The sequence below is a fragment of the Zingiber officinale genome, chromosome 11B, assembly GCF_018446385.1.
Source record: "Zingiber officinale cultivar Zhangliang chromosome 11B, Zo_v1.1, whole genome shotgun sequence".
Classification (NCBI taxonomy): Eukaryota; Viridiplantae; Streptophyta; class Magnoliopsida; order Zingiberales; family Zingiberaceae; genus Zingiber; species Zingiber officinale.
Window position 1 is genome coordinate 73459442 of NC_056007.1, and position 19644 is coordinate 73479085.

The 19644-nt window shown below is 39.6% G+C and overlaps 3 protein-coding genes across 3 annotated transcripts; all 3 read left to right on the top strand.

The window, feature by feature from the left end:
* The first annotated feature begins 1783 nt into the window (after positions 1 to 1783).
* LOC122034022 (cocosin 1-like) lies at positions 1784 to 3573 on the top strand. Its single transcript, XM_042593160.1, has 4 exons — positions 1784 to 2120; positions 2270 to 2547; positions 2655 to 3113; positions 3187 to 3573. The coding sequence occupies exons 1-4, from the start codon at positions 1784 to 1786 to the stop codon at positions 3571 to 3573; spliced, it is 1461 nt and encodes a 486-aa protein (XP_042449094.1).
* A 4761-nt stretch (positions 3574 to 8334) lies between these two features.
* LOC122034023 (protein FAR1-RELATED SEQUENCE 5-like) lies at positions 8335 to 10863 on the top strand. The gene is made up of 4 exons (XM_042593162.1): positions 8335 to 10173; positions 10277 to 10336; positions 10418 to 10513; positions 10822 to 10863. The coding sequence occupies exons 1-4, from the start codon at positions 8335 to 8337 to the stop codon at positions 10861 to 10863; spliced, it is 2037 nt and encodes a 678-aa protein (XP_042449096.1).
* Positions 10864 to 11388: 525 nt separating this feature from the next.
* LOC122034024 (two-component response regulator ORR23-like) lies at positions 11389 to 14388 on the top strand. Its single transcript, XM_042593163.1, has 4 exons — positions 11389 to 11408; positions 11597 to 11945; positions 14024 to 14251; positions 14343 to 14388. The coding sequence occupies exons 1-4, from the start codon at positions 11390 to 11392 to the stop codon at positions 14386 to 14388; spliced, it is 642 nt and encodes a 213-aa protein (XP_042449097.1). The 5' UTR covers position 11389.
* The last annotated feature ends 5256 nt before the right edge of the window (positions 14389 to 19644 follow it).

Here is a 19644-nt window from a genome sequence, read left to right on the forward strand (position 1 = left end):
TTAATTTATAGTTGAATACACAAATCAAAAGAAATTATTTTTTTCAGAGATACTTTTTATCAGTAGTGTTCGTCAATTAATTTTTATTATGTGATGATTTTTTTTATATATGTAGTTGTGATATCTGGCTCTTTACCCGCATGATAAAATTTCTGGATCTGTTTGTAATATCTGGCTCTTTTCCCCTCTTAATAAATTTTTTGGATCCGCCCTAGGTCAAAGCTATCGACCTCCAAGGCAATATCTATTTGTCCCTAGAACGAAGCTTTAGTGTAACTAAAGGGGGGAAAAAATGACCTTTCAACTTTTTCTCCATCTTCCAATTCTTGATATTGGTTTTGCTTTGTCAGTCTCGTGAGCATCGTAAGTGCTCTCACCACGCCAAGGCTAGATCTCTAAGTTTGAAGACAATCAGCTTTACCTTCATTTGATACAGAACTTGCCTATAGTCGAAGAACAGCTCTACTTTGTTGATCAAATCAATAAAATTCTCTATCTGTGACATACCAGAAGATTCAGATAGATCAACTCGAAATATGAGATCTCTATGTTGTTCTTCTTGACCATGTACCTCACGATCTTCAAAATTTCACGTTACCATCACTACACGCTGGATTAAATCTGTGACTTACCTCTGTAAATCTTTAATCGTCACACACTAGATTAAACCTATAACTTATCTCTGTAAATCTTCAATCACATTTTAGGTGCTATGACCACGGTGTGAGGCCTCCTCAGTCGTAACCCACCTAGTACGAACATGAGCACCACCACAACAATCTTTCATTGGATTTGATATCAACTAATACTGGACATGATAATGATTATCCTACTAACTAATGAAAAGAAAGATTTGAGAAGAAGACTAGAAGAGAAAATGCCTTTAAAAAAAACTATAGTTCCTTAATTTTTCCAAAAATAAAAAATTTATTAAAAATAGAAGATAAATCTTCAAATAGTTATACACATGTTTATATAAACTTCATACCTTAATACTGTCCCAGGGCGTAGCGCAGACGGTGGGCGCATGATATCTTTGACGTAATGGCCAGGAGTCGATTCTCAGGAACTGACGACCTGGGATTTACCCCGCAATGCGCTTATAACCTGTATACTTACATGAACCTTCCTCCATATCCGTGGGACCGATACTAGGAAGGCCGCTAAGATATCGGATCTACCTTTTTTTCATACCTTAATACCTAAATAAAGAAATAAATCCTAACATATAAACTCAAATTACTCTATTATAAATAAATAAAAGGAATTCTAATAGAATGAAAAAATTATTAATAAATTTATAATTCTAAAATTTCTAAACCTACTCTAAATATAAAAATAAATAAAAATAACTAAAATACAAGAAAAATACCTTGAATATTAAAAAATAAATATTATTAAAAAAATAATAAAAATATTCTAATCCTACTGAAATTTCAGTAGGGAACGAACAAGGCAACGAGACCGTGCTTCAAGAATCGACAATGCCCAACAGAGCTGATCAGATGTTGCGCGCAGCTGGTGCTCCCAACCGATCTAACTCGTCCCCTTCTCACCAAACCATGGCAGCTGTGCAGCGCAGCCCGTGCTCGAATGCATGAAACGAGCAGCGGGGCTCTTCTACGCAATCCTCCTCTGTCTCGTGCCGTAACCGCGCCACCAACCAGTCCGCCTCCCTCCAAATCTTGCTTGCTTTATAAATGCCCTCCCAATTCCCACGTCTCTCTTCACCATTACCGTACCGTTCATTATTCGTTCCAGCTAGTTGTCATTGAAAGAAGTGATGAGTTCGACTGCTGCGTTGCTCGCATGGGCCTGCGCCCTCCTCCTCCTCTGCCACTGCTGCAGCTCCGCGCGGATTAGCGTGGGCCGGCAGGAGGAGCGAGAGCAACCGTACGGACAACTCACGTTCCAGCAGGGGATGTGCGGGATCGAGCGGCTGAGCGCGCTCGAGCCCTCGCGCCGCGTGCAGTCGGAAGCCGGTGTCACCGAGTACTTCGACCAACTCCAGCAGCAGATGCAGTGCGCCGGCGTGTCCGCGTACCGCCGCACAATCCAGCCGCGTGGCCTCCTCCTACCGTTCTTCTCCAACGCTCCCAAACTCATCTACATCGTCCAAGGTTAATTCCATCTCATCATCAATTGCGCGTCGATTTCCTAACTGCCTTATCAATTAATCCGCTTCCTCTCGTGCATCTATCCTCTTAATTAACAATCCGGCTACATTCCGATTGCTAACAAATAAATCAAATAATAAATGAATATACAGGAAGGTGTGTCGGTGGAATGGTGATCCCTGGTTGCCCGGAGACGTTCCAGTGGACGCAGCAAGCGGCAGGGCAGCAATGGGGCGAGATGGAGGAAGCAGGGCAGGAGCAGAGGTTCCGGGACGAGCACCAGCGCATCCAACAGTATCGCGAGGGCGACGTCATCGCCGTGCCTAACGGAGTTGCACACTGGTTCTACAACAACGGCGAGGTTCCCCTCGTTGCCATCACCATCTCCGACGTGAGCAGCGGCGCCAACCAGTTGGATAACCTTCACAGGGTTTGCAGCTATATATATATTCATTCATCGACATTTATTAGCTAAACAATTAATTAATTCATCATCATCATCAAGTTAACTAATTGATGAGCACGTATGATATAAAGGACTTCCTATTGGCGGGGAGGGAGAGACGAGCAGAGCAAGGTGCACAAATGGAGAGGGCAGAAGAGAGAAAGGAAGTCAATCTCCTCAGTGGCTTCGACACTAACTTGCTTGCGGAGGCACTGGGCGTGGACAGGGAGGTAGCGAAGAAGATTCAGAATCCGGAAGACAGGAGAGGAGACATCGTCCTGGTGGAGAGAGGACTTGAGATGTTGCGTCCATCACGGTGGATGGAACAACAAGTGCAGCAGCAAGAAGAGCAGGAAGAACGACAGGGTCAATGCCCGAGGAATGGACTAGAGGAAACCTACTGCACCTTGAAGAACAAACAGAACATGGCCGATGCGATGCTCGCTGACTACTACAATCCACGAGCTGGAAGGATTACCCTTCTCAACAGCCAGAAGCTTCCCATGCTCAGATTCATCCAGATGAGTGCTGTGAGGGGACAACTGCGAAAGGTAACATTCAATATATCAGTTAATACGTATCTAATGAATTTTTTTTATATATTAAAAAAATTACTTTGTGCAGAATGCTCTTGTCGCTCCCCTATGGAACGTGAATGCTCATAGCATAATGTACGCATTGAGGGGAAGTTGCCGGATGCAAGTGGTTGGACACCGAGGGCGCACTATCTTCGACGGTGAACTCCGACAGGGTCAACTGTTGGTGGTTCCTCAGCATTTCGTTGTGGTCATGCAATCGCGGAGCGAGCAGTTTGAGTGGATCGCCTTCAAGACCAACGACAATGCCATGGTGAGCCAAGTCGTAGGAAAGGCTTCCGTGCTTCGTGGCCTGCCGGTTGAGGTGCTCATGAACTCGTATCGCATCTCTCGGGAGGAGGCCAGACGACTCAAGTTCAACAGGGGATCTGAGATGTCCATCTTCGCACCAAAGTCTGTGAGGGAACTACAGTGAGGCGTTGAGCAACTAACTAGCCGATAGCTATCTATAGGCCAATAAAGCTTAACTTGGGTTTCAGCTCAGAAACCTGAGGCTCAAGCTACTCCTTTAAGCCTATCCAATAATAAAGGCTGTTCTAGTTTGAGAAATTGTTGCTGCATTTGATCTTAACCATGCATAAAAAAAATGATCAGATAAAACTCTAACGAGAAATACCAAGTAAAGAAATAGCCGCTATAATAATATGTAACAATCACATGATACAATTAGGTGATATGGCGAAGATATAAAGGGAGTGATTGTTGAAAATACAAAAGAGATAATTCAAGCTGAAAATCAATCTTTATCCCGTTTAAAATCTGGCATTATTTGGCTAGTCATCCCTATTGTTTGGTTGTAAAATTAGCCCCTAGTTAGTTAGTTTACTCATCATTAATTGACTATCAAATTCGTCATCAATTTGTTGATATACTTGTCATTATTTGTCTGTAATACAACCGGCTGGTTGGCAACGACTAATTAATCATCCCACCTCGTATAAAATAAGGGTTTAATCCATCTCTAAAACAATTAAGAAATCCTCTTCTTGTAGAAAGCTTTCAAAGCTCTTTTTCTCTACTTTTCTTATTCTAAAAAAAAAATAGTGACAATCTTCCCTTTTTGCAAGAGAAGTTTCATTTTTCTTCATAATTCACTCTTTGTAACATATCTTGCGAATTCTTGAGAGTAGTGTTTTGTCTTATACATCTATAAATCTTAATTCAAAAAAAAAATCTCATGAATTTTTAACATGGTGGCAAAAGATGAATATGTTTATCCCTAGCATCCCCGTCAACCCATCCTAGGACTAATACGAAAGAGGTAAATCACAGGTGGTTACTAGTCTTTGGAATAGTGACTAGCACATAAGGGAGATATTTATCTCGGCTTTGCCGAGATTTGAACTCCAGAGCTCATGATGGTAATACCTCATACGCTAACCACTAAACCATCCCAAGAAAAGGTTGGCTCCAAAAGGAGGTTTCGAGCTTATTCTGTGCATTAGTTTGAGCAACCCTAATGAGTCTCTATACCTTTCGCTAACTTGGGAGATCTGCAAGCAAGTTTAACACAATATCTTCTATTTCATCTATCATTCTCAATCCATCTAATTACTTACTTTCCTTGGGTCACTCATATTAAAAGATCCTTAAACTCAAGGAAGTTTTTGAAGTATATTACAAAGGATCCTCCTCTTGAGTCGAACCTTTCTTTTGAAGCTTGGAAAGAGAGGGATGATGAAGTATTTATTCTACTATCAAAGTCTATGGATAAAACTCATACAACGATGGTCACCTATGCCACAATATCAAAGGCCCTCTAGGAGCAGATGAGTAATCTATATGGACAAGAATCAAATCTAGGAAGAATCTTCGAGATCAAAAGACAAATTGCATAAATCAAAAAGGAAGAAAAGATTATTTCCCAGTTTTGGATGATGATGAATATCTATGGAATGATATAAGTTCAATTACAACTGACCTTAAAGTTTTACAACAACTAAGAGAGGAAGATATAATATTTGGTCTTCTTATGTCTTTAAAAAAATCATATTCCCTCTACGTCAAGAGATTATGAGGATGAAATTTTTTTCTCTGATCAGGGCTATGATTTAGAGATCTACAACAAGCTTCACTATCAAAGGGTCACAATTTCACTATAGACCTAGAAGAACAAAAGCCAAATAAAGTACAAAAAGCCAAATTGTGTGTGTGTGGATACTATAAGAAACTGAATCACATAAAGGAAAAATGTTGGCGCGAATTTATGCACAACTAAGGCTTGATTACTTAAAGAAAAAGGATAAATCATCCTAGAACTGAGCCAATATTGCAACTCTGGAAATTGCCATCAATGACATCTCAAAGCAACTTGAGCAAGTAAAAACATACATAAATGATCAAGGTAATTGCTAGAACACTTCTAAATTTTTTTAGTTCTCAAAGTTGGCTAATTCATTCAGGCTGTGATTATCATATGGTTATGGATAGAAATAAAATTAGTAATCTCAAACCACTAGATAACTATATGATGGTTAAAGTAGTTAACAAACACAACTTAACAATTAAGGAACTAGGAGAGGTAGAATTTATTTAGGAAAAATACTAATGCTTTATATGTTCCCCAATTCACTTCCGATCTACTATTGATTAGCAAAATCACTAATGATCACAATTGTAAGGTTTCTTTTGATTCTAACTTCATTACCTTCTAGGATCTCAAAACAAACTGCAAGTATCCAAGGTTAGTTTTGATGTAATCAGCTGAGTTAAGGTAGGATTTGTGTATTTGATGCCTTGTATCTGAGTGTGCAAAGACTTAGGAACACAAGAAGTCAAGCGGAAGACGTAGCGAGTGAAAAAGATAGCATGAGAAGCGAGTCGACGAGCTCGGTGCATCTGAGGGATTACAAGCTATGGAAGAGTACACCGGTGGAGTGAGAAGGACACACACGACACATTCAAAGGAAGAGAAGCTGGGGAGTAAGTCTTCTTGAGGAGAAGGTCGGAGTTGGATTCATGTGAGCTCAACTCTAGACAGCTGGAGCATTACCCAAGAGAGCGGGAACGAAGAATAGTCAATTCTGAAATTGACCATTCGAATGAGTAGTGCTCAAGGTGCCTTCGATAGGATTAGAGGTGCCTCGGATGTTCAGATGAATTTTGTTGAAAAAGGTCAGGAGCACCTCCGATGGACTAGAGCGCCTCATATTAATAGTATAATAGTAGCTGAGGCGCCTCTAGTTGATCGAAGGTGTATCCAATGAATAGTAGCCATTAGGCTATCGTTGTGATGATGATAAAATTTTATCCAGTTGGAGGCGCCACAGATGGCTTTAGAAGCGCCTCTAAGCCACGTCGGCAAATAATAATTTTTTCCAGAATACTATAAATAACACCTTGGAGCTAGGAGTTCAATAACATACGTTGTAATCATTTTCTGTACTATTTTTGAACTTCCAAAGTTTGTAAGAGGCTACTCCGTCTTTACGAAGGAGATTTTAGTGAGTTTTCAATTGCCTTAGATTAATAACCACCTAAGTTGTGGGGAGGGATCTTCTGGACCGAGTTTCTCTGGTCCGCCCCTGGACCAAACTGGGGATATAAAATCTCTCTCATGTGTAAAACACGTGCACGCACCAACTCGAAAAATCCCTAACCTCTCTCTCACCCTCAGCGTCGCTCCACGCAAAAAGCAAAGCTCTCGATCTCCAGCGCCGAAGCCCTAGCCCCGTCGCCTCCCTCCCTCCCTCCAGCGCCGAAGACCTAGCCCCGTCGCCTCCCTCCCTTCCCTCCCTCCCTCCAGCGCCGAAGCCCTAGCTCCGTCGCCTCCCTCCCTCCCTCCAACGCCGAAGCCCTAGCTCCATCGCCTCCCTCCATCGCGACAACCTCCAGCGCCGACTTCCATCGCGATGACCTCCAGCGGCCTCCAGCATCGCGGCGACCTCTCTCCTGCGGCCTCCAGCGACCTTCGCGCCCTCCAGCCCCTGCGACGACCTCCAACGGCCCCCTCCAACGGCCCCCTCCAGCGACCTCCGCAACATCCAGTGCATCGCCGACCTCCCTCCCGCTGCCATCACCTCCAGTGCATCCCTACAAACGTGTTCCTAATTTCCCCAACGTACACGTCAATTCTTACAAAGTGTTCCTATTTGCCCCATTTATCAGTTTATTCTTACAAATTGAATCAACTTAGACTTGAACAATCACCAACTGACATCATGGTTGTTTTCTAAGAATATAAGACATGGATTTTGATTTCTGCTACCCTACTGGTTGTGAATGAATCTATCTGTTTTTCATGTTGCAAAAATAAAGAACACGCCTTTTAGGACTTGACAACTGTGATTGCTGACACATTACTTACAATTATGGATTACATGCCATTCTTAATCGTGGTACTAATTTTTACATTTTGAGGTTACTTGGATATTTTGCAGTTAAGATGTTTTCTAATATGATGCACTTTTTGTGTATGGTCATCATACCTAGGCTTTGCTTGAAGAAAGGTTCTTGAGTAATTTTGCACAGAGTGAGGAACACTCTTCTGTGGCAGGTAGAGAATTCCGTCAGCTCGGCCACTGTCCTCCTTTATCTGGGTTGAGGTATGTTATTCTTTTCATACAAGAGTTAATATAATCAATTATTTTACACACTTGGATCAGAATCCACAATTTCTACTGTCCTCCTTGATGTTTGCTTCTGACACAATATGATTTTTTTAGAAGTTTTTTGAATTGTGACTGATATGCAGTTTGTGCTCACCATCAAGATAAGGTTTCAGCTTGGACTCTAACCATGGAGGGTGAATCTACGAGTTGTCGTCAATTGAACTTTGAAGAAAATGAAGCTAGTCGGGAAGGTGACTTTGATGTTATTGATGAAGGTAATAAGATTCATATTGGAAATGTATGGAGTTTCAATATATCGAATTTTACTTTTTATACATTTTTCTTTGTTTATTTGATTTTATAGGCTTAAACATTGAAACAGATTTGGATATACCACAATTGGGGTTAGAATTTGATACAGAAGAAGATGCATATCAATTTTATTTGACATATGCTAAAAAAGTTGGATTTGGCATAAGGAGAGGAAAAATCCACAATGATAAATCGGGTAAATTACTTGATAGAGTTTTTTTTATTGTTGTGCCCAAGGCAAAAGAGGAAAAGACAAACGAGATATTTATGTCAAAGCAAGTCGTGATGAAACTAGGTTTGGTTGTGAGGCTAAAATGAAGATTAGTATTCGAAAAAAAAGTAAGTTTACTGTGGTGCAATTTGTTAAAGAGCATAATCATTATCTCTCAAGTCCAAACAAAACTCACCTCTATAGAAGTCATAGAAATATATCTTTTTCTACAGCGAAACAGATTGAGATTGCAAGTGATGTGGGAATCCCCCCAAAAGCATCTCATGATCTTATGGTGAGACAAGTAGGTGGGAGGGAGAATTTAGGATTTATTCCTGAGGATTACAAAAACTACTTGCGATCCAAAAGAACAATAAATATGAGAGTTGGGGATACAGGGGGTGTATTGGAGTATTTGCAGAAAATGCAGTTTGATGATCCTAATTTTTTCTATGCTATTCAAGTTGATGAAGATGATTTGATTACTAATATTTTTTGGTCTGATGCTAAGATGAGAGCTGATTATGCTAATTTTGGAGATGTTATTTGCTTTGACACAACCTACAGAAAGAACAATGAAGGTCGGCCAATTGCGTTATTTGTAGGTGTTAATCATCATAAACAATCAATACTTTTTGGTGCAACTTTATTATATGATGAAACCAGTTTGACTTTTGAGTGGTTGTTTGATACATTAACTAGAGCTATGGGTGAGAAAAAACCAACTACTATTCTTACAGATCAGGATGTAGCAATGGCAAAGGCATTAGCTTCCAGATGGCCTGAAACACATCATCATTTGTGCATTTGGCACATTTATCAAAATGCCGCCATACATTTGAGTGGAGTTTTCTCTCAGTTTAGAGAATTTGCTAAAGATTTTGCTTCATGTGTGTATGATTTTGATGAAGAGGAAAATTTTATTTCAGCTTGGAATTTGATGTTGACTAAGTATTCACTTGAAGACAATGATTGGTTGAGGCGCATGTACAACAAAAAGGAAAAATGGGCTTTAGTATATGGACGGCAAATGTTTTGCGCGGATATGACTACAACCCAAAGAAGTGAGAGCATGAATAGTGTTGTGAAAAAGTATGTGACTTATAAACATAAGTTTTTAGACTTCTTTAATTACTTCCAAAGACTCCTTGATGATCGTCGATATGAGGAATTAAAAGCAGATTTTAGATCAAATACAACAGTTCCATATTTAATGTTTCCAATTGAGATTCTAAAGCATGCTAGTGAAATTTATACTCCTGAGGTATACAAGTGTTTTCAACAAGAGTGGTGCTTATCTCATGATTCTAGTTTAGAAATTTGTGAGGATGTTGATGCATTTACAAAATATAAAGTTACTCCTTACAAAAAGAGAAACTTGCATATAGTTACACTTTATAAGAAGTCTGAAAAAATTGAGTGTAGTTGCAGAAAATATGAATTTGCTGGAATTTTGTGTTCTCATATTCTAAAAATATTTACGTGGAATAATATCATGAAGATCCCAAGTGAGTATGTATTGAAAATGTGGACAAGAAAAGCAAAAATTGGATATTTTGGAGTTTATGAAGCTTCTGCCAACAATGCTAGTTTGGATCCAAAAGTATTTCAAAACATGCGATACAAAGATTTGTGTGGGTTGAATGTTCAATTGATTACCAAGGCAGCGGAAAGGGATGACACTTACAATGTTGTTAAAGATGCCATGTTGAGCTTATGTAAGATGGTGGATGATAAGTTACAATTCAATGAATCAAATGTCCAACAATCAAAAGTGAGCCAAGAATCCTTGGAATTTGATTATGGTGAAGGGAACTCTACAGGAGTGAAAGGAATTAAAACAAAGAAGAAAACGGTCTCAAGTAAAAGGTTAAAAGGTGGGTTAGAGAAGATTTCAAGGAAAGGAAAAGCAATGAGGAAAATAAACCAAGCTTCAACGATTGTAATGGTTTCTACTCCATAACTTTTAAATTTTTATTTATTTGGTATTATTTGTTGTTAAATTTGAATAATTTAAATCATTAAATTTTTTTTGTATAATACAGGATGTAGATCAAACTATTTCCAGCATGCCCATCGTACAATATGACCAGATCAATCATCAAGTTGGTATTTGTTTACCTTATGTTAATCTAACATAATTTATGTTATAACTATTTAAAATTGTATTTTTTTTCTTGTTTTAGCTTATAAATTCTGTGCCAACAATTGGTAGCTCTGTTGATAGTGTGAGTATGACTGAGACTCAATTCCCACCATTATTAGCATCACAACTTTCACAGGTATTTATTTTTAATACAAGTTCACAATCTTTCATTAGATGGTGTATTTTACCACTAGTATTTATTTTTCATACAAGTTACACCATTTAGTAATTTAGCTTATTTTTTTTAATAGTTTACGGTTAACTATATACTTGATAATGCTTTACTATTATGTTATAGGTGCATCAATCATCTCATCTTGGTTATCTTCCAACAAATTATTTACCATAATGCAGTTAGTACAAAGGTACGGTGACTTTTGTTCTTTGGTTTGGTGATTAAAGTATATATGCAATGTTGGAATTTTAAGTGTTGTGCATTTGCAGGTTTTTGTAAAATTTGGAAGCTGCAGATTTTTGATGGGCTAAATTTCTCTTATATTGTGAAAATTAATGGATGAAGAATTAGATTCTACTGAAGTTGTTTTATGAAGAATTAGATTCTACTGTAGGTTTTTTTTTATGAAGTTGTTGTTTTCTGGACTATTCTACTGATGTTAAGATTCTACTGATGTTTTTTCGGTAATTGTTTATGATGATGTGTGCTTTGAGATGTTTGATAGTTTTCTAATTCATAGAGTAATGGTTGTTGCTAAGGTGTTGTTTGATGGCTGTTGCAGTGGTATAGTGCAGTGTAAGATTGTCAGTCTACATTTCAGGGTAAGATTGGCAGGATATAGGATTTGGAATAATGTTGTGACTAGGTTCACTACATACATCACGACAAATTATTTTGTTTCATTCAGTTCTTGTTCAGTCCTTGCATAAAGTGCCATATAAAGATGTCATCGTGCCATTTTCTTGTGGAAATGCTGGCTCGGTGCTATATAATTTAATCAGTTTCTAGTTAATCCAATTGAACAAAGCTTCCGGTCATCAGTGCCATTTTCTGGAGATGGACCTTCCGGTCATCAGTAAGCCAAGGATGATCTCAATTTCATCCATGATTTGTACAATAATATATGCTTGTCTAGTACGCATGCTAGTTTCTTCTTCAGAAACCATTTTGGAAATGTTTTTATTTGGCAATTGTGAGTTTCTATTGGTTTACTGAATCTTTGAACTCCACAGAGGTTAACTGTGATAAATTGGTTGGATGCAGTGCTCTCTGTGAATGGTGAGACCAAAACTGTAATGAAAGGCATAACTCATGGTGCTTGTGACTACTTGCTCAAACCAGTTTGGATTGAGGAGCTCAAGAATATATGGCAGCATGTTGTAAGGAGAAGGAAGTTATCACACAAAGAGTATAGCCATTTTGATGATGGGGAAGAATCAGACAAGCACCAAATCGTTAGTAAAGAATCTGCTGACGGTCTGTACATGAATAGCTCGCCCAATTGCAATGAAAAGTTTATAAGGAAGAGGAAGGACCAGAATGACGAAGGCGATGACAACTCTGAGGAGAATATCCAGGAGACTGATGATACAACTACTCAAAAAAGCCAAGGGTGTTTGGTCTATTGACTTACATAGGAAGTTTGTAGCTGCTGTTAATCAGTTGGGAATTGACAGTTTGTAACTGAAATTGAGATCAGTTTGTTGTGATATTACTGCACTGCTCAGCCTATAGTAATTTTCATCCAATTGAATAAACCTGCTAACAACTTAGACAAAGCTTCCCCAGATGCCAATGAAACAAATAATGCCAAACGATCTAGAAAAACCATATTTTAGGCTCTGATAACATGTAGCACCCAGCAAAAATAATTTATACCAAATGCAGCCTTATCATATATGTTCCCAAATTCTCCTTCAATTCTCCAATATTCTTTACATCACCAGAACCATAAAAACATGCAATGGAACACCATGCATCCACAAAGGACAACAAACTTCATATGATCAACACGAGCTAGTCACAACAAAAATAATGTTAGATTAAAGGAGCACATGAATTATAATAAGTGTAAAATTCAATACCAACAACCTAGAATGAATCAAATCAAAATAAAAGAGAATAGTTCTGTAACATTGTCTAATAGAAGAAGTTGAAGGAAAATGTCAAAGTCAAAGATTCATCGGCAAAACAAAACAAGTTACATGAGTAAAGAAGTTACACCATTTAGAGTTACATCACAATGTCAAATTTTGACACAAAAAAGTTACATTAACCACATACTCATCATCACAATCCAAATACATACAACTACAGCGATAGCAATTCTAAATTTCCTATTCAAGGAACATATTTCATCTCTCAACTGCATAATTACATGATTGTTGTTCCCATCATCCAAAACATCATTGTAGTCACCTGTGCCCTCGTAACTAGTACATTTCTTCAATTCATTGATCTCTAACTTTAATTTTTTGTTATGCATCTTCAACTCATTAATAATTGTCTTACTTCTTTCTGAGAGTTCTGGGTCATGCCATAAGAAGAAGCCACAACCCCTTTGCTGAATTTCAAATCAACTTAATTAAAACTCAATAATTAAAAAACTCACAATACCGTGTTGATATAACGAAAACTTACTCTATATTTTGAACATGAAAAAAATCGTCTTCCTGGATTAGATTCCGTCCATGATGTTTGGAGAGTAGCTCGTAACCCACAATAACGTAATATGTGGGGAGTGTCACATTGCTCATCGTTCATACGTCTTCGAGTGAAAGATGATGCTGATGAAGAGCCAACTGCCAGGATTTTCTTACCTTATACCTGAACAACACCAATATGCAAAAAAAGACATAAATTAAAATAAAACATAGAATTTTGGACTAAAAAAAGCTAACAACAACCCTCCAAACTTGCATAAAATGCCTTAATTCACTTCAAGAATGTCATGCTTAACATCACCTGTCCATCATGTAAAACCTTTAAGTAACTTACACTTGCTACCATTTGCATGAATTTTATTTTACACTCACACTAGCTAAATGTGAAAGGGTATGTACGAAATATTATAGAGACTTCCTATGAATCATATAATCAAATTAAAATATTTCTGTAAAATATTCCTATGTGAAAGGGTATTTTACACTCACACTGCTAACATGGCCACGTTAGTCTTGGATTAATAATTTTTTTTATTTCTGTAAATTAATAATTTGTACAGCCTCGTCAAAAAACCATTAAACTGGCCAATGAAATTCATTGTGAAACCATCAAAAGTAAATAGGTATTTGTTTGACTTACAAAATATAAACACCCTAATTCACTACATCATCATCCATCTACTTGATTTCTGCATTTTCTTTGACAGAACTAAAAAAATTAGAGAGTTTGATCATGCATGAAATCATCCAACAGTGATCTAGAGGAAAAAAGTTTAAAATCAAAAAGTTTGGGCAAAGTTTGTCCATCTAGTTTGGGCAAAGTTTAAAATCACTAGTAACTACTTTAATTATCCTTGTGGAAATCAAGTAGCATTTGTAGCACAAAAAAACTAAACTGAGAAATATCATCACAAAATCTGCTAACACGATCAGGAGGAAATCGAAATTGTAACAATAAATGAGAAGTTTTTGAACCACTATTACCTAATAACAGAAAAAGTCTTTGCTTTCTTCCACACGGTGCCAGGGATGGAGGTCGCGTTCGGGAAAGTCGCGGGAGGGAGGTCGTCGAGGACGCCGGCGACACAGCAGGGAAGTCGTCGGAGGCCGGCGATGCAGCAGAGAGGTCGCTGAAGGGAGGGCGCAGGATGTCGCTGGAGACGACGTTGGAGGAGGAAGCCGCAAGATGTCGCTGGAGACCAAGGGAGGGAGGCAGCGAGAGGGAGGAGGGAGGCGATGGTGGAGGTCGAGGGAGGTTAGGGATTTTTCGCGTTGAGCGGCGCTGGAGAGCGAGAGAGGTTAGGGTGTGCACGTGTTTTACACGTGAGAGACGTTTTATACAGCAGGTGTGGTCCAGGGGCGGACCAGGGAAAGGCGGTCCAGAAGATCTAGTCCCCTAAGTTGTAACCAAATAACCTCTATGCCTCTTATTTCTTTATGTTATTTATTTTTTAACTAATTGTCCTTGCTAAGTTGAAAAGCAAGAGAAGGTTCTAACTTTTATGACAGATCGTCTATTCACCCCCCTTTAGCTGGTTCACCCAATCCAACAAGTGGTGTCAGAGCTCGGACACCTTAGAAGGATTAACCACCGACTAAAGAAACAAGATGATGGTAGGATATTGCATTCATCACCGAAGTTTGACGGTGAGTCCACGCTCTAGGAGCGTCATATGGAGGTATTTTTCAAAACTGACTTTAATATTCTTTTCACTATAAAATATAGTTTTGAAGCACCACCTAGGGATGAGAACGGAGATAAAAAAAGTCCTCCAATGGAACAAGAAGCAGCAAGCTGACTTTATGGCCAACGACAAAGTAGAGTTCCATTTGCTGAGCATACTATTGCCCCCAAGAAGTCAACCATATATGCACCTATGACTATGTAAAAGAACTCTAGGAGAAGTTTCTGGAGCTAGATGAAGGAACCTCGGAGGTTAAATTAGCAAGATGGGACCTGCTCTAGAATTTACTAACAAACCTCTAAATGGAAAAGGGAGATAAGGTGGCGTAGGTCCCTTTATGGTGTGTTTGGCAAGAGAGGGTGAATTGCCCTAAAAATAAAATCAAACCTTTCTCAATCTTTTGAAACAAAGTTAGAGAAACACTTATATATAAAAGAATTAATAAACTAATTGATAAAATAAAGAGACACAGAATTTGCTTGTTTGCAATCACAGGATTGCTAATCCAAGACTAGGAAAAACTTACTAGATTTCTCCTTCCGACAGAGTAGCCTCTTAAAGTGTTGATAGCTCACAAAGTAGTAGAATAAAAAAGGAAAATAATTTGTGTACAAGTGATGATTTAAACTAGGGATGTAAATGAACCAAACGGTTCGTGAGCTATTCGGAGCTCAATTCAGTAAAAAGCTCGTTCGAGTTCGTTCGTTTATCTTATCGAGCCGAGCTCGAGCTCGACATTTTTATCGAGCCAAACTTGAGCTTAAGGATATTCGGCTCGTGAGCTCGCGAACATGTTCGTTTATAGGCTCACGAGCAAAAAAAATGAGCCAAAAAATGAGCTCTAAAACGAGCCTTAAAATAAGCTTTAAAATGAGCCAAAAATGAGTTCCAAACGAGCCCGAAAATGAGCCCGAGCTCGCTTAACGAGTTAGGCTCGTTAACTTTGATAATTGAACTAATAACGAGTCGAGCTTGAACTGTTCGCGAGCTTGATAATTCTAAAATGAGCCGAGCTTGAGCCTTGTGATAAAAGCTCGATTCGAGCTCCAGCCGAGCTCGAGCCCGAATATAACTTAAACGAGCCGAGCTCGAGCCTAATACTGTTCGGCTCGTTTACATCCCTAATTTAAACTACTGAGACTAGAGCTCTATTTATAATCTGCTAGTCAAATCTGACCCTTTTGTTGACGTAGCAGCTCTGGGCACCTAAATTGGCGCCTGGCGCCGGGCGCCTCGGCGTGGATAAAACTTTACCCACATCACAATGGTTCGCAAAGGATAGAATTTTCCTGGTCCAGGACACCCTTGCTTAGCCTCACAAATGAGGAGGCGCCCCTAGGGGTACCCCAGGGTCTGAGCGCTCGGACAATCAATTTAAAGTTGACTGCCCGATTTCTCCTCCATTCTGGCTCCATTTACTTGGGTGATTTTGTCCATCTGGAATAGGGCTCACCCAAACATGTCTTCTGTCCTTCTCCTTGAGCAAGCTTTCGCTCCGGCTTTTCATCCCTCAGAAACACCACACACTTCTCATCTGCCAATGTACTCTTCCGCAACACCTCACCCCTTGGACGCACCAAGCCCTTCGACTCTCTCTCATGTCATCCTTCTTGCTAGCTGCATCTTTTGCTCGACTTCCTGTGCTTCTAAGTTCTTGCACACTTAGATACAAGGCATCAAATACATATGACCTAACATAACTTGGTTGACCACATCAAAACTGCCTCAAGGTCATGGAGGATCGGACACTTGATACGAGATGGTAAGTCCAAGTGGGTCAAGGTTGACCAAACACTTGGCATGGGGAGAAAAGTCCAAGTGGGTCAAAGAATTGACCGAAATCTTGGTGACGAAGTCTCAGCAGGTCAAGATTGACCAGATGCTAGGTATGAAGGAGTACCAACAGGTCAAAGTTGATCGGATATTGAGATTGGAAGCCCTAGACTTAAGTTAAGTAGTTAGGGTTAGTCAATCGATCAGATAATCGATTGAACCAGAGTCTAATCGATTAGTGGATCGATTGGGCAATGTTTTTTGTCGTCAGGAGCTCAATCAATCAAGTGATTGATTGAGAGGAAATCACGTGAGCACAGAAGACTTCCTAATCAATCAGTCGATCGATTGAGATACTCTAATGGATCAATTGATCGATTAGTGATGGTTCTCGTGATGATGCGAGGTAGGTGAAATTGATTGATTAATCAATTTTGGGGTCTTCCATGAGAGCACAGAAGACATCTAGATCGATCAGTTAATCGATCCATCTACCCCAATCCATCAATCAAACGATTGGGATATGATCATTATGCAAGTTATGAGCTTTGGATTGCTAGGATTGGCTGGATCTAACGTGGCAATCAATTGGGAAGTAAGACCAAATCGATTGGAATCCCTAAATCATGAAGTATAAAGGCAACGACAAGGTTCAAATGCAACAACGCTTGCACTACGCTTCTCTGCTACTGTTCGCCAGACGTTGAACTTGGAAGACATGTGTTGTTGTACTTTCCAACTTGTCCAGAAGCATCTTCAAGCTATAGAGAAGGTCGTCTTCACTGATAGGAAGTACACTAACTTAGTGAGACGATCCACTATTACTTAGATGGCATTGAAGCCCTTCACCGTCCTCGGCAAGCCAACTACAAAATTCATCGTAATATTCTTCCACTTCTAGTCAGGAAAATGTAGTGGCTTGAGCATCCCCGTAGGCCTTTGATGCTCTGCCTTAACCTGCTGACACATTAAACATTTAGATACAAAATGCCTAATGTTGCGCTTCATACCTGGCCACCAATAGAGCGTTTGCAAATCTTTATACATCTTCATGCTCCCCGGATGAATGGAATGCAAAGAAGCATGAGCCTCTTTCATGATCTCACTTCGAAGGGTATTGGCAATAGGCACCCAATAGTGGTTTCTAAACTTTACTATCCCAACTATTACAGAATAAAGTGTATTTCCCTTCAAATCATCCTTCTTTCTCCACTTCTATAATTTCTTATCGGAAGCTTGGCCCTCCCGAATCTGGTCTTTCAAGAGTGGACTGCACTATCAGTGTAGATAACATAGGGCACTATCCCTGGCATAAAATTCAAGTTCAAAATTCTAGATTTCTGCCTGAAGAGGTTAGGATTGTTGCGATAGAGGCGGGGGAGGGGGGTAAATAGCGCTCGTGGCTTTTCCATTTGTTTAAAAATTTGAGAATAATGATAGCGGAATAAAGACAAAAAAAAGAGACAATGCTAACATGACCAAGATTTACTTGGTTCAGAGCCTGTGGCAACTCCTACTCCAAGGTCCGCACATGAGAGTGATTTTGGTGGGTAAATACTAATAAATCCGAAGATTACAAGAATGATTACAATTTTAGTACAAATAATTTGAATAAAAATAATACTGATGACTTAGAGAATATATCTTTAGTGTAATCATCGTCGGAGCAGCTTTTGGACATCATAGAGACCTTTTTGGAGCAGTGCGGAGAAGCGGAAGATGTTCAAAATATTGTATTAAAGGTGCTGGTCGAATTCTCCTTTTATAACCCACTCCAGCCGCTTGGAACCTCCCCCGGGCGCCCCCACAAGGATGACGTGTTGTGCTCTCGTCGAAACTGGATCCGACAAAACTTATCCACCTTTGGGCACTCAGACCACCCCCGGGCACCTGGACTGTGACGTAGGTCCTCTCGCATAGTTCGATGAGTTTTTTCCATAATTATTTTACGCTTGAGAAAGGGCCGACTCAACTCAGTTCTTCTTTGGTTATGCCGCATTAGAGAGTACATGTCGTTTTTGCATCTGGCTCGATCTTCATCTTTGTTGGTTCATCCCACTTGTCACAAGAGATGAGTACTCCATCTTCTATGAGTAATGTGAATTCGATTTGAATTATGATCCATATTTCCACTTGGATCTTGAGATGGTACTCCATCCGTCCTTTCAAGTAGCCGAAGTCCTCGCTAGAGAAAAGAGACAGATGAGTGTCACTATAGCCTTCTTGTTGGTCCATTGATAGAAAACCTCGCGCATAAAAAAAGAATAATGAATGTTTCAAGACTAGGTCTTGAATTAGTAGTGCGATAGGAGAATAAGGGGAAATTTTTGGCTCGAGTGGTGTTGCACCAATTTTGAGAAAAAATTTAACGAATCAATAAATTTGTTAGGAAAGGTTATTAGACCAATCCTAACTTATGGTAAAAATTTGAAAATGAAAAAAAAGGTGCACTAAAAATGGATGAAAAAACAATGAAAATGAATGCTCGAGCGGTAGTTGTACTGATTCAGAGTGGCCCCGTTCTGATATCAATTGTAGGATCGTCGCACTAGAGGGGGTGAATAGCGCTCGTGGCTTTCATGTTCGTTTAAAAACTCGAGGATAACGACAGCAGAATAAAGATAGAAAGAAAGAGACAATGTTAACATGACTAAGATTAACTTGGTTCAGAACCTGTGGCGACTCCTTCTCTAACGCCTGCACATGAGAGTGCTTTCGGTGGGCAAAAACTAATTAATCCGAAGATTACAAGAATGATTACAATTTTAGTACAAGTAATTTGAATAAAAAAATACCGACAACTTGGAGAATCAGATCTTAAGTGTAGTCATCGTCGGAGTAGCTTTTGGGCATCGTAGAGACCTTTTTAGAGCAACGCGCGGAAGCAGAAGCGGAAGATGTTCGGAATGTTGTATTCAAGGTGCTAGTCGAATCCTCCTTTTATAGCCCACTTCGGGTGCCTGGAATCTCCCTCGGGTACCCTCACAGGGCTGACGTGGCGTGCTCTCGTTGAAACTTGATTCGACAAAACTTGTCCACCTCTAGGCGTCCGGACCACCCCGGGCGCCTGGACTGTGACATAGGTCCACCAGTCATCACGCTCTAGCTTGCCGTGCATATAAACTTTTGGTTGTCTAGGCGCTTGGAGCAACTCCGGGTGCTTGGACACTGGGGCACCTAGCCAGGCACC

Coding starts and splice junctions, on each gene's coding strand:
- LOC122034024 (XM_042593163.1), top strand. Junction 11,946..14,023: donor ACTACTCAAAAAAGCCAAGG/GTGTTTGGTCTA, acceptor ACACGGTGCCAG/GGATGGAGGTCGCGTTCGGG. Junction 14,252..14,342: donor GATGGTGGAGGTCGAGGGAG/GTTAGGGATTTT, acceptor TTTATACAGCAG/GTGTGGTCCAGGGGCGGACC.
- LOC122034022 (XM_042593160.1), top strand. CDS start 1,784: ATGAGTTCGACTGCTGCGTTGCTCGCATGGGCCTGCGCCCTCCTCCTC. Junction 2,121..2,269: donor ACTCATCTACATCGTCCAAG/GTTAATTCCATC, acceptor ATGAATATACAG/GAAGGTGTGTCGGTGGAATG. Junction 3,114..3,186: donor TGAGGGGACAACTGCGAAAG/GTAACATTCAAT, acceptor TACTTTGTGCAG/AATGCTCTTGTCGCTCCCCT.
- LOC122034023 (XM_042593162.1), top strand. CDS start 8,335: ATGAAGATTAGTATTCGAAAAAAAAGTAAGTTTACTGTGGTGCAATTT. Junction 10,174..10,276: donor TAAACCAAGCTTCAACGATT/GTAATGGTTTCT, acceptor TGTATAATACAG/GATGTAGATCAAACTATTTC. Junction 10,514..10,821: donor TAGCATCACAACTTTCACAG/GTATTTATTTTT, acceptor GTGCATTTGCAG/GTTTTTGTAAAATTTGGAAG.